The 13,158-nt window shown below is 42.1% G+C and overlaps 1 protein-coding gene across 1 annotated transcript; it reads left to right on the top strand.

Annotated features, from left to right (window-relative positions):
- The first annotated feature begins 543 nt into the window (after positions 1-543).
- LOC119720747 (synaptotagmin-1-like) lies at positions 544-12,922 on the top strand. The gene is made up of 8 exons (XM_038190578.1): positions 544-768; positions 1,312-1,406; positions 4,392-4,549; positions 5,386-5,550; positions 7,888-8,154; positions 9,965-10,103; positions 10,828-11,015; positions 11,502-12,922. The coding sequence occupies exons 1-8, from the start codon at positions 554-556 to the stop codon at positions 11,613-11,615; spliced, it is 1,341 nt and encodes a 446-aa protein (XP_038046506.1). The 5' UTR covers positions 544-553; the 3' UTR covers positions 11,616-12,922.
- Positions 12,923-13,158: the final 236 nt, after the last annotated feature.

Below are 13,158 nucleotides of genomic sequence, written 5' to 3'. Positions count from 1 at the left end.
ACCCTTTTCCCAAAGCAACCAGTGTGTTATGTCAAGCTTCGAACCCGAATTAACCATTGTAATATAATTAAACAACCTGTCGTCACAACTTGACCCTCCTATAGAACAATGAAGTTACCATCGCACGTTAGGCCATATTACTCTTGACACCCCCCCCCCCAAAAAAAAAAAATTAGCCCCAGACGTTTTCCCGTCGCCCTTAAGTTTAATAAAGCGCGAGCGACCTTGCGAGTTCCTTCCAAGTACCCTGCGAGTACCTGCGGAACTCGCAAATCTTCGAATATGTCCAAACCCCGGCGAGCAACTGCGAGCGTCCACTGCTAGCTGCGAGTACCCGCAAAATGCTTGCGAGTATTCCCTCTCCCACGAGGCGAGTTCCTGACACTCTTATTTATTGAACGCTGATACAGTTCTGGCTTTAACTTGGGAGTGTATAAGTATAGCACAGTGTATTCCAATCGGAGATTACCCTTCGTTTAATAAAAGAAGTTCATCCCACATACAATTTAGAAATCAGTTATCATATTATTTCCCAACAGGAACTTAAGACATCATGCAGGTGTATCTGTTGGGCGTGGTCGTGGCCCTGGGCGTGGTTCTGTGTATTGTCATCGTCATAGCAGCCTACATCTTTTGTCGATTCAAGTCAGACCCCGCTAAGGACGAGCGCTACAATGACTTTCTCAGCAGGGTGCAAGTCGGGGGACAAGACTCGATCACCCTTGGACTCAAGAAGGCCGCGCCCAGACGATTGGGTCAAAGGAACGGGTAAGTTTATCACACATCTGTGTAGGTACATGTAGTTATATGGTACCACTGTCTTAGACTATTACCTCCCTCAAGGGCGAATCCGGGGGGGGGGGGGCAAAGGGGGCCATGCCTCCCCCCAAAAAAACCCCCAAAAAACCCACGAATCCATTTTTTTTTAAAGACGACCTCGCAATGAAGTAAAGACAGGCAATGAGTACACCACCATCTTTTCCTCAAAAAATTGCTTAAAGGGGTCAGAAATTGCCTCAGATCGCACCAGAGACCATCTAATTTCGCTGTAATTTTTTGGACACACTTTTTGGACCAAAGGTGTTCTGGATCCGCCCTTGACCTCCCTACGTTTGTTCCCCTTTGATTCCACTGAAATCTTACATTCACTATCGGGGTACTGAGATTTCTAAACACCGACTTGCGAGCTTCAATTGTTCCTGTTGATGTTTGTTCCAAGGACCCCAATTCCTTTGTTATGAATTGAAGTAATAAAAAAACCCGTCTTACCGTCATTGAATGCTTTATCTTCCGTTCCGTTTGGTCTTTCAGGAGCCGGTTAAAAGCATCCGACCCGAATGTGTCGCCTGGCCCACCCGTCTCCCCAGTCGTCCTCAATAGCAACTACAGTTTCACCATTCCAAAAGGTATACAACAGCTTCTTGCCAGGGAACAATAGACGCCTTGCGTAGAGCGCCCTCACTGAGGACAGGTCTTTGTTCCTCTACGATAGGCCACGAGTAGACACTCATACCTGAGCTCAGTGAGGGCGTTCAGTACAGGTGGTCTATTCTGTATTGGAATCGTGGTATGTGCATATGACTAGGCCTAAGTACCGTTCAATGAAAATATTCGAGACACGAGGTGGTTTGTTTTCTCCATAAACCCAAACCAGCTCCATTTCCGTTTTTGCCGTTTTTAATTTGTTCTTGTTATTAGGATTGATTTATCCATTGAGTGATCTTTCTTTCGGGAAAGCACGGATATATCTGATCTAAATATACCATTTCCGCTAAGGAGTCCGTTTCGAGAGGCTTTGCACCAAATGGAAAACCTTTTCTCACCTCTAGAGAGGAGATGTTCTTTATGCTCTACTCCCATGCATCAATAAATTGCCTCCCCAAAGACTCGTTTCTTCATCGGTGTCGTCTCTCCCTTTTCCCCTATTTATCCTGTTTGCTGATATGGATACTCTTGCCTCGATATCGCATTCAACCCACCTGTTCAGCAATACCTCACTTCCTAATGCCTCTAAATGACAGGCTTGCAACAGGGACCCATCATCAATAGGTGTATTGCACTCTCGCTTCCCCGTCAACCAAGAAAGGCAAAACAAACCGAAATTTCCTCATGTTCTTTCTTCCATCCATCCTCTTTCTCGCAATTCAATGTCCCCAAAGTAGTCCAAACCTTTCCCTCGCATTGTTGGTGTTTCCTCGGAAACTTTCCACTTCCTGTACACAACTGAGATTTGTCAATCCAACAAGCTGGACGCCCCATCTCTCAGCGCCTCCAAAGTGTCATCAACCTTGCGCCGGCCTTTGAAACATCTGTATAATTACAAGGATGCAGTTTCACTCGTGGGTCACTCGTGGCCAAATCCGATTGAAAAATTGAACCCGATAAGAGTCCCTTGTAATCCGAGCCAAGTGTTCAAAGTTTGCAGTTCCCCCTTATGGCTTCCTTTTCCGAGGTTTGAGTTTCACAGGCTCATTTGTCTTCTCGGTTCTTTCTTCTTTTTCCCAATACCCTTTTCTGTGTGCAACTCCTTTGTCGCCGTTTCCTGTTCTCATGATGCAGCCCCACATTCTTCATCAGAGTATCATTTTCTTGTCGCCTGCACTCGGAGGGCAAAAGGAGCAGACTTTGTCCGTGGGCGTTGACACTGCGATGCGACAGCTCGACGCCTCTCCACCTCCCACTTCGATCTTATCCACGACTTTTTTTCTTCTCCTTTTGTTTTCTTTCATTAAAGTGCAATTTATTTATCGGATCGGATTTGTTATTCATGGAAACCGAAGCCCTTCGGTGAAAATGCCGTGATTTCCAGTGCATTGTCTATTTTTTTTTTAAATCAGGATCGCATCTTGGTTTAAAAGTGTCGAGAAAATTCCTTCTTGCAGATAACCCGCAGTGAGATCGTCACGCCATCTTTCGTGCCATGTTCAATCCACCCCAATAACGCCCTCTTGCGGCCGTTTGTTTAATTTGCCTCACCACCACATCCCAAGCCATGAGGTGTCATGATGACTCTATTCAATAGACCATTCTTTAAACCTCGTGTTACATCAGAAACAACAGAAATACAAATTCTGAAATGCCAGAAATGTAAATTTACAAAACCCTGTTCAATTCTGGGACCCTTTATTTTATAAACCTTCAACTTTTACGAATTCGCAGCTCGAGTACTTGCCATGACGTCACAAATTCGCGTTCGCGTTCGCTTTTGCGCAGAGTATGAACCGCGCTTAACGCATAATTCTCGATTACGAATTTTGTCAGCATGCCGATCGTGATTTTGTCAGCGAATAGACAAATTGAGCCGATGTTCGCGGATTCGCCATTGTGAATTGATTGAACCTCGCCAAAAAAGACAGACGGCTCTTAAAATACCCATCACTACTTTTTAAGAGAAAGTTACGTCACATGCGGTTCTGAGAATAACCAAATCACAGCCTGAACCGCCTCTCGTTTCAGAGGTATATTCCCTTCACATATGTTGTACTATCCACATTGTAGTAGTCTTCACCATGCAGTGCTCAAAATCGCAGGCAATTCGGGCCCATATACAAGTGTGAGAGAAAACTTATATTATATGTATTAATTTTCAGGCAAACATTCAACTTAAGTCCATTATGAGATCCAAGTTCCCTTCAGCAAAATTATTTGAAATGATGAAAACAAACCTACTGTTGTTCAAAGTATGTTTAAAGCCAAAGCAATACGAGTCTTTCCTTGTTGACATTGGACTCAAACCTTACGTTCCATTATAAACATGTTGTATGAAATAAGATTTGAAGATTCGCGTAGTGAAGTAGGCAATAAGAGTAAAAGTACGGTTTGCACCTTGCGACAAGAAATCTTTTGTGTGAGTTTGTGAGGTTCTGAAAAGTACTGGAGGAAACTCAACGTTTCGGACATTATGCTCTTCCCGTCATCATGAGGCCCCAGTGTTAGGTCTCCAGAAAGGTCTCAACTATACAACACATGCACTCTAAAAAGTTCCTGGTTCAATCATAACACTTTTTCTTCGGGTCAAAATGACCCGGCAAAAGTGGTATGTTTGACGTAGACAAGTTTCGTTTTTGACCCGAAAAAGTTTCATTTGACCATGAAAACTTTCTTTTTTGACCCGGAAAAGTTTTATTTTTGACCCGGACAAGTTTAATTTTTGACCCGAAAAGGTTTCATTTTTGACACGGAAAAGTTTTATTTTTGACGCGGAAAAAGTTTCATTTCACCCGGAAAACTTTTTTTTTTGACCCGGACAAGTTTCTTTTTTGACCCGGACAAGTTTCTTTTTTGACCCGGAAAAGGGTTATGCCAAATGGAACCCGAATTGTGTCATTTATAGGCCTGCGATGATAAAGAAACTTCAACAACTGACACAATTCTACTCTTTACTTTGGCAGCCACATCGCCTGGATTCCAGGGGGATTCGTTTACGTTAGAGAAGCCGCAGCCATCAGTAGGAGCCCTCAGCCCGACCTCCAAGACGCCCTCTATGATGGCTCGCCTCGACCCCGCCCAGCTCGACCCATCCGCACACATGTACAAAGAAAACCACACAGTAAGTGTCTCTTAAAGATCGTGCACTACTGCAAAAAAAAAACCCATCAAACTTTGATGCTGGTAAAATAAACTGTTGATTTGGTGAAACATTTCTGATACAAGCGCCTTTAAAAAAAAAATCAATTTTGCGCGTATTCTCTTACAGGTTCAGTGCGTATTAAACCATTTATTTGTGTAAAATGAAAGACGCTTACGGACAGATAGTCAGATCAAACTTCTTCAAATTAAAACATACTTTAACAGGGATATAGTCGAGTTCATCACAAATCCATCACAAGTCTATTCACAAGTATAACTCACAAGTCCAGTCACAAAAAAAAACAGTGGATGAACAGTGACAAAGGAATGCCTTTGTCGAAGCTCATGTAAATAGCTTGTGAGTTGAATTGGGACTGCAGGACTTGTGGTGATCTGGTACACGGTACACTGTGGATACATGTGCACAATAGGGAACAAACAAATTGAATACCACAAGGTTATCACGAAATAGATATATGGATTTTACTCAAAAACTAGGAATTTCCAAGGTGTGTTGATTTGTCGCAAATTGAAGTATTTTATGTAAGGGATATTACGTCCGAATTTCAGCCCAGGTTAAAATATATAGAAGCATTTGAAAGTACACTTTCAATCTCGAAAACTTTAGTACACGAGAACAAAGAAATGACTCCAAAGGATACAAATTCCAGTATGTATGAACTTACAGGGACTTGCAGGAACTTATGATAGACTCGACTACATCCCTTTGCATTAACGTGTACTGCCTAGCAGAACATACCGGTATTTTCACACTAATGATTTAAGAACAAATTCCCTATTCTGTCTTTGTCTTAGGGACGCAAGCTCTCGGCCGATGCCGGCGTGGCCGGGCCTAGCCTGGGTATCATCAATTTCTCGCTCAAATACAACCCGGAGATGGGGCTGCTGACGATACGACTGATCCAGGCTAGGGAACTACATCCGAGGGAGTTCAGTGGCACGGCAGATCCCTACTGCAAGGTAAACAAACAAACAAACAAACACCCCAAGCACCCAGCAAACAAACAAACAATCGTAGAGCCCGGCGGACAGACGACAGTCGAGTCATTGGTGAAGCGTAAGGGCCAATTTCTTGGCATCAAAAATTACTTAATAACTTTATTAATCAGATGAGAACAGTAGTTTTTTTTCTATAAATCTGTAGACACCTTTTGTAGAACATAAATTTAATATGTAGACTCCATTATTAGAACATACTTTCACATGTTGCCTTAAAATATGTTTGCCTTAAAATATACCTTCCTCATGAATTCAAGACTGTTGCACTGACATATCATCAGCTTAGCTCGCTGATTTATTTTGACAAATTGCCGCCTCGGGCTGATCATTCAGAAATGGAGATAGAAACAGTGTATAGGTTCACTTGTGAAACTCCCCCGCCCTCTGAAAATGCCAAGACCATAATCTGAGTGTTACGGCAAGTCTACAGTTTCCCCTCGTAATCACGTAAATGGATTAAACTTGGCAATGTGAAACCAAAAAAACACCTGTTGCTATTGCATGCTGTGGATAGTTCAGGAGTGTAGTTTTACCAGCAGCGGCGTACAGTTTTGCGTAATGTATCTCGGATATTCATCACCTTTTGACGAGACCGAATCTTGGCGACCCGTTTGGATGGCAATGCATATGCATATTTTGTTTCGACAACAGCGCATTACCGAGAGATGGGGCGTCCAGCTTGTTGGATTGACAAATCTCAGTTGTGTACAGGAAGTGGAAAGTTTCCGCGGAACCGGGGGAGGGGGGGGGGGCTGGGGGGCATTTGCCCAAGATTTGTCCAAGTGCCCCTTTTGCGGCCATAAATGTGCCCCCTCGCCTCGAGCATAAAAGTGCCCCTTCGATAAAAATAATGCCCTTAAATTATCTTTCTATTTCTTAGAAGTAACCTATTCCCAATAATGGTATGGATAGTTTTGATATAAACGAGGAATATGAAAACAAAGCCCAAACAACCCATACAATACGCCCCGAAAAGGGGCACAGGGGCACATAATGCATAGTTAGCATATAATCATCAGTTTTGAAGAGCGCCCCCTATGTAGGAAGATGGTACCCCCCCCCCCCCCCCAACTATTTGATTTTACGGAGGCCAAGTGTCAGGTGAAAAACACGTGTCGACCTTTCAGCACGGATGTGCAAAAAAAAATGCTGAGCAAGTGCCCCTTTTTGGTGATGCCCCCCCCCCCCCGTTTCAAACCCGTTCCGCCGCCGCTGTTGCTAATGAAGGGGAAACATTGTAATCAGGACACATAAAAGCAATTGCAATTTCTTCGGTATGTTTAATCTCAATATCTATCCAGAGAGTGTCTCATTTTTATGGTGAGCATAATTTTTGAGTCTAGCATGGGAAGCTTTCGTGGAGCGTTTATTTGGCGCGAAGAAATAAGTAGGCAAGAGGTGTGGTGTTTGTGACATTTTGTGTCACATTTTCGAAAAGTGGAAAGAAAGTCATAATTAACAACCTCTACAACTACAGAATAATATAGATAGGCGACATGTTTTGCTAATCGCGTCTGCATTAGGGCAACACGCCTTGTTGAGGCGACAGATTGGTGTCGCCCCAATGTTAAAACGACCCTTAGGACAAGGAATTTATTGTCGCAAACCATCTAGATCGATTCCTCGTGGTCCAAAACATACCTATACCGAAATTCGTGGAGGCAGGATAAAGTAAACCTGGGTTAGGTGACATTTTAGGTTTGTGCACAATGGGAAAGTCGCCCTATTATAGCATTAGTAATAATTACCATTATTTTGAATTAATATGACATTAATGCATATTAATAGCTGTTGTAGCTACAGGCAAAGATCATCAGCTCACAAAGAAGTGGTTTTCAAAGGATTTTGAATTTCCAGAGAAGACACCCTGGTTTATCCGGCTAAAATTCGGTCACGGTCGGTCTATATGCCACTGTAACCCTTTTCTATTAGAAGTGTACAGTTCTCTTTGCTAGGAATATTCGTCTGTTTGGCAACTCCCTGAAACTTACTTAAATACTTAATAGAAATAAAAGCCAATTTAAGCCATAAAATGATAAAGAAAAGTAATTCGTAACTTTAAATGGGACAGATGGAAACGCAGAAAGATAAATTTTCACCTAGGCAAGAATTAAGGTTACGTAGTGTGGAGTATCAAGGCTTAAAATCATGTTGACTCTCAACCTCATACATGTCTATAAGTTTTTCCTCAGTTGAGACATGCAGATTAGGCTACCACCAAATACGTCCATACTTCATTGAATCCAAGGTTTACGTTTCACCTGTTTCTCAATCTTTCCCCTCCCTCACTCCCTCCAGATCTCCGTGGTGCCTCACTCCAGCAAGATGCTGCAGAGCAAGGTCCACCGCAAGACCCTGTGCCCGGAGTTCAAGGAGAGCTTCGTCTTCGAGATCCCCGAGCCGGACATCCACCGCCAGACGGCCCGCATCCAGCTCTTCGACTTTGACCAGTTCTCCAGGGACGAGTGCATCGGCACGGCCGTGCTGGCCCTGACCAACGTGGACCTGACGGAGAAGGTGGAGGTGTGGAAGGAGATCAAGGCGGTGGCGGTGGCTCACAGACAGGTGAGGGGGCTATACCATCCTGTGTTGACCTAGGCCGTGCCCGAATGTCCTGGGCCCAATTTCACGGCGCTGATAAGCACACGATTTTCTGCTAACAGAGCCTCCGTCTATTTCATGGAGACCGTTAGCAGTGAGCACAGCAAAAGGCACGCTTACTTCAGAGGAAATATTTGCTTAACTTAGTGACGTAACAATAGAAATCTCCGTGCACGCGTGACTGTTAGCACATACTCGCCGTGAAATAGTGCTTAAGGTTAGCACATTTTTCTGCTATGCTAAACTCAACTTTTCTGCTAACTGTTAAGCAACGCCGTGAAATTGGGCCCTGTCTATAGCTTGTCCTGTCTATACCTGTGCGTTATAACCACCATCTGGTGATGCTTGCATAGTATTCAGCAGATGCAGAAGCAGAAGCTATGCTCGAGGGTTTAGGCAATAAATACATGAGCACATAGCCATAGCCGTTTCAGACACGACATATGTGACATATGTCGCATCAATTAAGAAACGTTTTCTGCGTCTGGTTCCCAGACCTTACTTTCCCTGATGACATTTGATAAATCGTAGAAATATAATTGATTCAACAATGTCGAAAAAAAAAACCACCCCCTGTCCGAGTGTATGAGACATAAAGCCCATATGGACATTAAGCCTGGCATTTTAAAAGAAAACTTCCATGTAATTGAAATTTACAATAATCAGGATCTGTACAGCAGACGTTGCAGCCACAAATGTTGTAATCACACAATCACAATCATCAACGGTCATTTTCGATGGTTTATATATGTTTTGCCGGCTATTTGCAAATGTTTTCCAATGTTTAATTTCGCTTCGAATGTTTAATTTCGTCCCTTTCTGTACATTTTAATTTTTCGCTCAAGTGAATCAAAACCACGAGCACACATATTCGTCCAGGAGTATGTGATTACGTCTAGTCTACGCTGAACCGTGGTTATTCAGAAAACAAATTCGTCTGATGTCACACAATTTAATCCTAATTTTGTTCAATGTCGTCATACTTCATGACATCTTCTGTTAATGGCATAGGCCTACAGCCCGCTGATAAGAAAAAAAACATACGCCTAATGTATATCCCTGTTCTTTCATACATTTATTGTTTACTAAGTGCCGTCGTAGTTTTTGCCATTTGCTTCTTTCATTATAACGCTCGTTTTATTCGCTTCTAAACTTAAAAGATGTGTTTTGGTGCTCTTTGTAATCTGTACTCTTTTCTTTTGGTAAATCCTTTCTGAGTTAGGCACATCTAATTGGTCTGATAGCATCATGCGAACGAATGTACTGAATTGTGCTCCAGGACGTACAAGGAAAATGCTTTAGCACATATCAGACTTGACTTACTACCAGTTTTAAATTGATTAATATTAAACGACTTTGATCTATGAATGCTGTCATTCGGCAATAGCTGAGACGAATTCAATCTGTATTGACGAAGATTCACGACCAAGTACTTAATTAGGTTGACCGAACTTTGAAATTGTATGATAATTGACTAATCTGATTTTGCTAAAAGCATGTTAAATTCTTACCATGCATCGTGCGAATTTGATTATTTTAATATTTGGTGACACAATATCTTCAGAGTTGTATGGCTGAGAGAACCACATATGTGCAGAAGAAACCATATTAGTATTTAAATTGCGCGTGCGCACGGCAATAATTTAAGCAAAGTGACGAAGCGCCAGAGCTATAGTTGATGTCTGTCTCCCAGATCTCACGAGATACCACGATATAAAACGAGGTCACGGGTACTTTTTGTTGTTGAGATTATTTTGTGCTTCCTATTTTTCAGCAAAGTGACGAGGCTCCGGAGTTGGGCGACATCATGTTCTCCCTTGCCTACCTACCGAGTGCCGAGCGGCTGACCGTGGTTATCCTCAAAGCTAGGAACCTCCGAGCCATCAAACTACTTGAAGATAGGAAAACGTCAGGTATGATAGCTTAATGGGGCAAGTTCGATCAAGGACCATTGGTTGGCTAGTGGTCGAATCCTGACGTAAGCTGCGCCTGCGCGCTGAGTGCTTATGTTCGGACGATGATCAGCTGTCATGATTTTGTCGTCAGATGTTTACCATTCATCCAACTCGTCCCTGGCTCCCTGCTGTGCATGACCGTGGATATTGGTAACCAGCGATGCGACAAACCGCGGTCGGCTGGTCCAAGTCATATAGTTAAATGGCATGTGTTCGAGTAAAACTGCACGCGTAGACAAACGACCGTGAACGAACTTGCTTTTGGCATTAAGCAAAATATAGCTCGAAAGTTAGAAGACTTATTTTGCAGATTGCATCTATGAGTACTCTATCTGAAATGTTTTTCTTCAACAAGAATCAAAATTTAACATATGGACTGCTTTAAAAGCCACACCAGCTGGGATAAAAACCAACCATCTTACTAGACTAAACATAAATTGCGAATTGGTACATTGACCGCACATTACACTGTATTGATAATGAAGTTGTCGGAAGATTTCTGGAAATGAAATATTGGAATCTATCCTAGTACAATATAATCGCAAAGACACAAAAACTACATAATGAGCGTGTAAGTGGCTATCCGACTTCATTGCGTGGTGCGATGATCATTTCGGGATTAACTATTAACCAAATACTTAACATTCCAGATAATATGACATCATTGCCAATTACTCCACAGATCCGTACATCAAAGTGTCGATATTTTGCTCCACCAAGCGAATGAAGAAGAAGAAGACGTCGACGAAACACAACACCGTCCACCCAGTGTTCAACGAGGCGTTAGTCTTCAACGTGATGCAGGAGTCACTCCGGCATCTCACACTAGAGTTCCAGGTCATACACGAGAACAGAATAGGCCAGAACGAGGTAGGTATAAGAGTGGACTGGTTGCGAGACTAGCCAGTCATCATACTGTTGCAGATTCAAACTTCAAACCTATCTGGAAGTAACAGTGGTTTTTGTGTGTGTTTTGCATCACACCTCGTTTTTGGCTAATGGCTGGATTACATTTAAAGGTGCATTGCACAGTTTGTTCAGTAAACAAAATTTCACGTGCTTTGAAGAAAAACTGAATTGAATTCATAGTCAAAACCATGTTTTACTAATGATGGTAAAAAGGCCTGTGAATGTTCTGATTGTTCTGATACACTGCTCTAATTAGGACTCGACGCATTCCTATGAAACAATGCTTTGATGCTTCGAAAGAATGGTTACACAACAGACTGTAATGTATCAATAATACATTGTCAAGACATTGTCTAGACATTGTCTACAACTTAAACAATCTCTTGAGGTCTAATCTTCCATAACATTTAACAAAAAGCAATCGTTCTCTCTCTTCCTTTCTGATAGGTTGTTGGACGAGCGGTCTTGGGCCCCGACTCCCATGGCGAGGAGCTAGCGCATTGGAACGACATGATCTCTTCCAGCAAACCCGTGGCCCGGTGGCACAGACTGGTCACATAACGGCGGCCATCTTTATTTATTCGCTCAAGGGAAAGTTTTTCTGAAAAAAGAAGAATGTAACAATTTATCTATTTTGTATAAAAAGTGTACTTGAATTATTATGACCCTTCAGTATTGGTTCAGGAGTCGGGTGCCTTGTGGCAAGAATCACGCATTTTGCATGGAATGACAAAAGGTGCAAGACCGGGGCAGGACTGTGAAAGAAGACGCTCAGTCAGAGAGTAGTCATTTTCAACGCTATGTATCTCTCGTGCGGTAAATCTGAGGGACTTCCTAAACAACAAGTTGCGTGCTTAGTGTAAAACAGCCGAATACCAGAAACAAACAGTATACACTTCAAATGACAGTTTCGCTGGTAACTCTTTATTGTGCTAAGCGACTTTGTGACCTTACGAGCTCCGTGGACTTGACCCCAGGGTTTTAAACTTTGTCTGCACAAAATGAACGACACAATTGAATAAAGGTTGGGTGTTGTTAGCAAAGGCAGTGTAACGGCACAAGAGTGGAATAGTAACTGTAATGACAATGATAACAGTTCTTAGGTGCGGTTAATCTGAAATATTTCAAAGGCGCCTTTCTAGATGACGCAAAGGAAGATTATCACGTGGTGGGGAAAAAAGAGAGTGCAAATATATATTTTTTAAATGCTGCAGTTAGGAAGAGATGAGAAAGAGAAATATTTAGATTGAGATCGACATTTCTAAAGATTTAAGAGACGAATCGTCAAACGATTGGTTGGGATTGTTCACATATTCCGTGTGTATACAGTTTGATCGTGTTTTTGATGTCATTTTGTTCTCCCGATTCGTCGTTTGGCAGAGATCGTGATTTCACGAAGGACACGACAATGAACGTGAATCTTGCCCCCGATGTGGGAACTGAGGTTTTGTACCGGCACCACTTTTGCACCTGTTTGTATGATTGTATTGGAAAAACTCCTGATAAATAATAGTTTACTAATTGTTTTGGTGTCATTTGTTTAATAGAAAAGCTCACGAAACATCATTAGACATGAAATGGCCCATTCGTGCAGGAAATGAACTATCGTGAACTGAAGAAAACTTTCGAACGCCAAAAAAGTAAAAGGAATATCATGTAGTTACAAAGTCGCTCACTCCGTGCTCTTCAAAACAAATTGATTTTTTTTCCATAACGAATTCTCAATTTGTGTGTTTTGTTTTAACGAAGAAAAAATTACACTAGAGCGTCTGCAACTCTTAAAAAGGGCTTTTTGGCTCAAATGAACCCGCCCTGCGAGAGCCGAATTATTGTCCGTCAGCTTCGTTTCGAATTTTGTGCCCCCCCCCCCCAAAAAAAACAAATCAATAACTAAACATCGGTGGATTTCTTTCATTCGATGTCTCATTCAAACGTGAATAACTTTTATATTACTATAGGAAAACAGCAATTACACAAAAACAAATCCGTTTTTTGATTTGAAACTCGAAAATAGCATTGGTCATGCGTCTTAAATATCGAGTTTTGTCTTAGATGACGCATAATAATTCAGTAAGTTAAATATTATTTACTGATTTCATTGAAT

The sequence above is a fragment of the Patiria miniata genome, unplaced genomic scaffold, assembly GCF_015706575.1.
Source record: "Patiria miniata isolate m_02_andy unplaced genomic scaffold, ASM1570657v1 HiC_scaffold_9, whole genome shotgun sequence".
Taxonomy (NCBI): domain Eukaryota; kingdom Metazoa; phylum Echinodermata; class Asteroidea; order Valvatida; family Asterinidae; genus Patiria; species Patiria miniata.
Note: the sequence above shows the minus strand (reverse complement) of the source record. Positions and strands in the feature narration are given on the sequence as shown.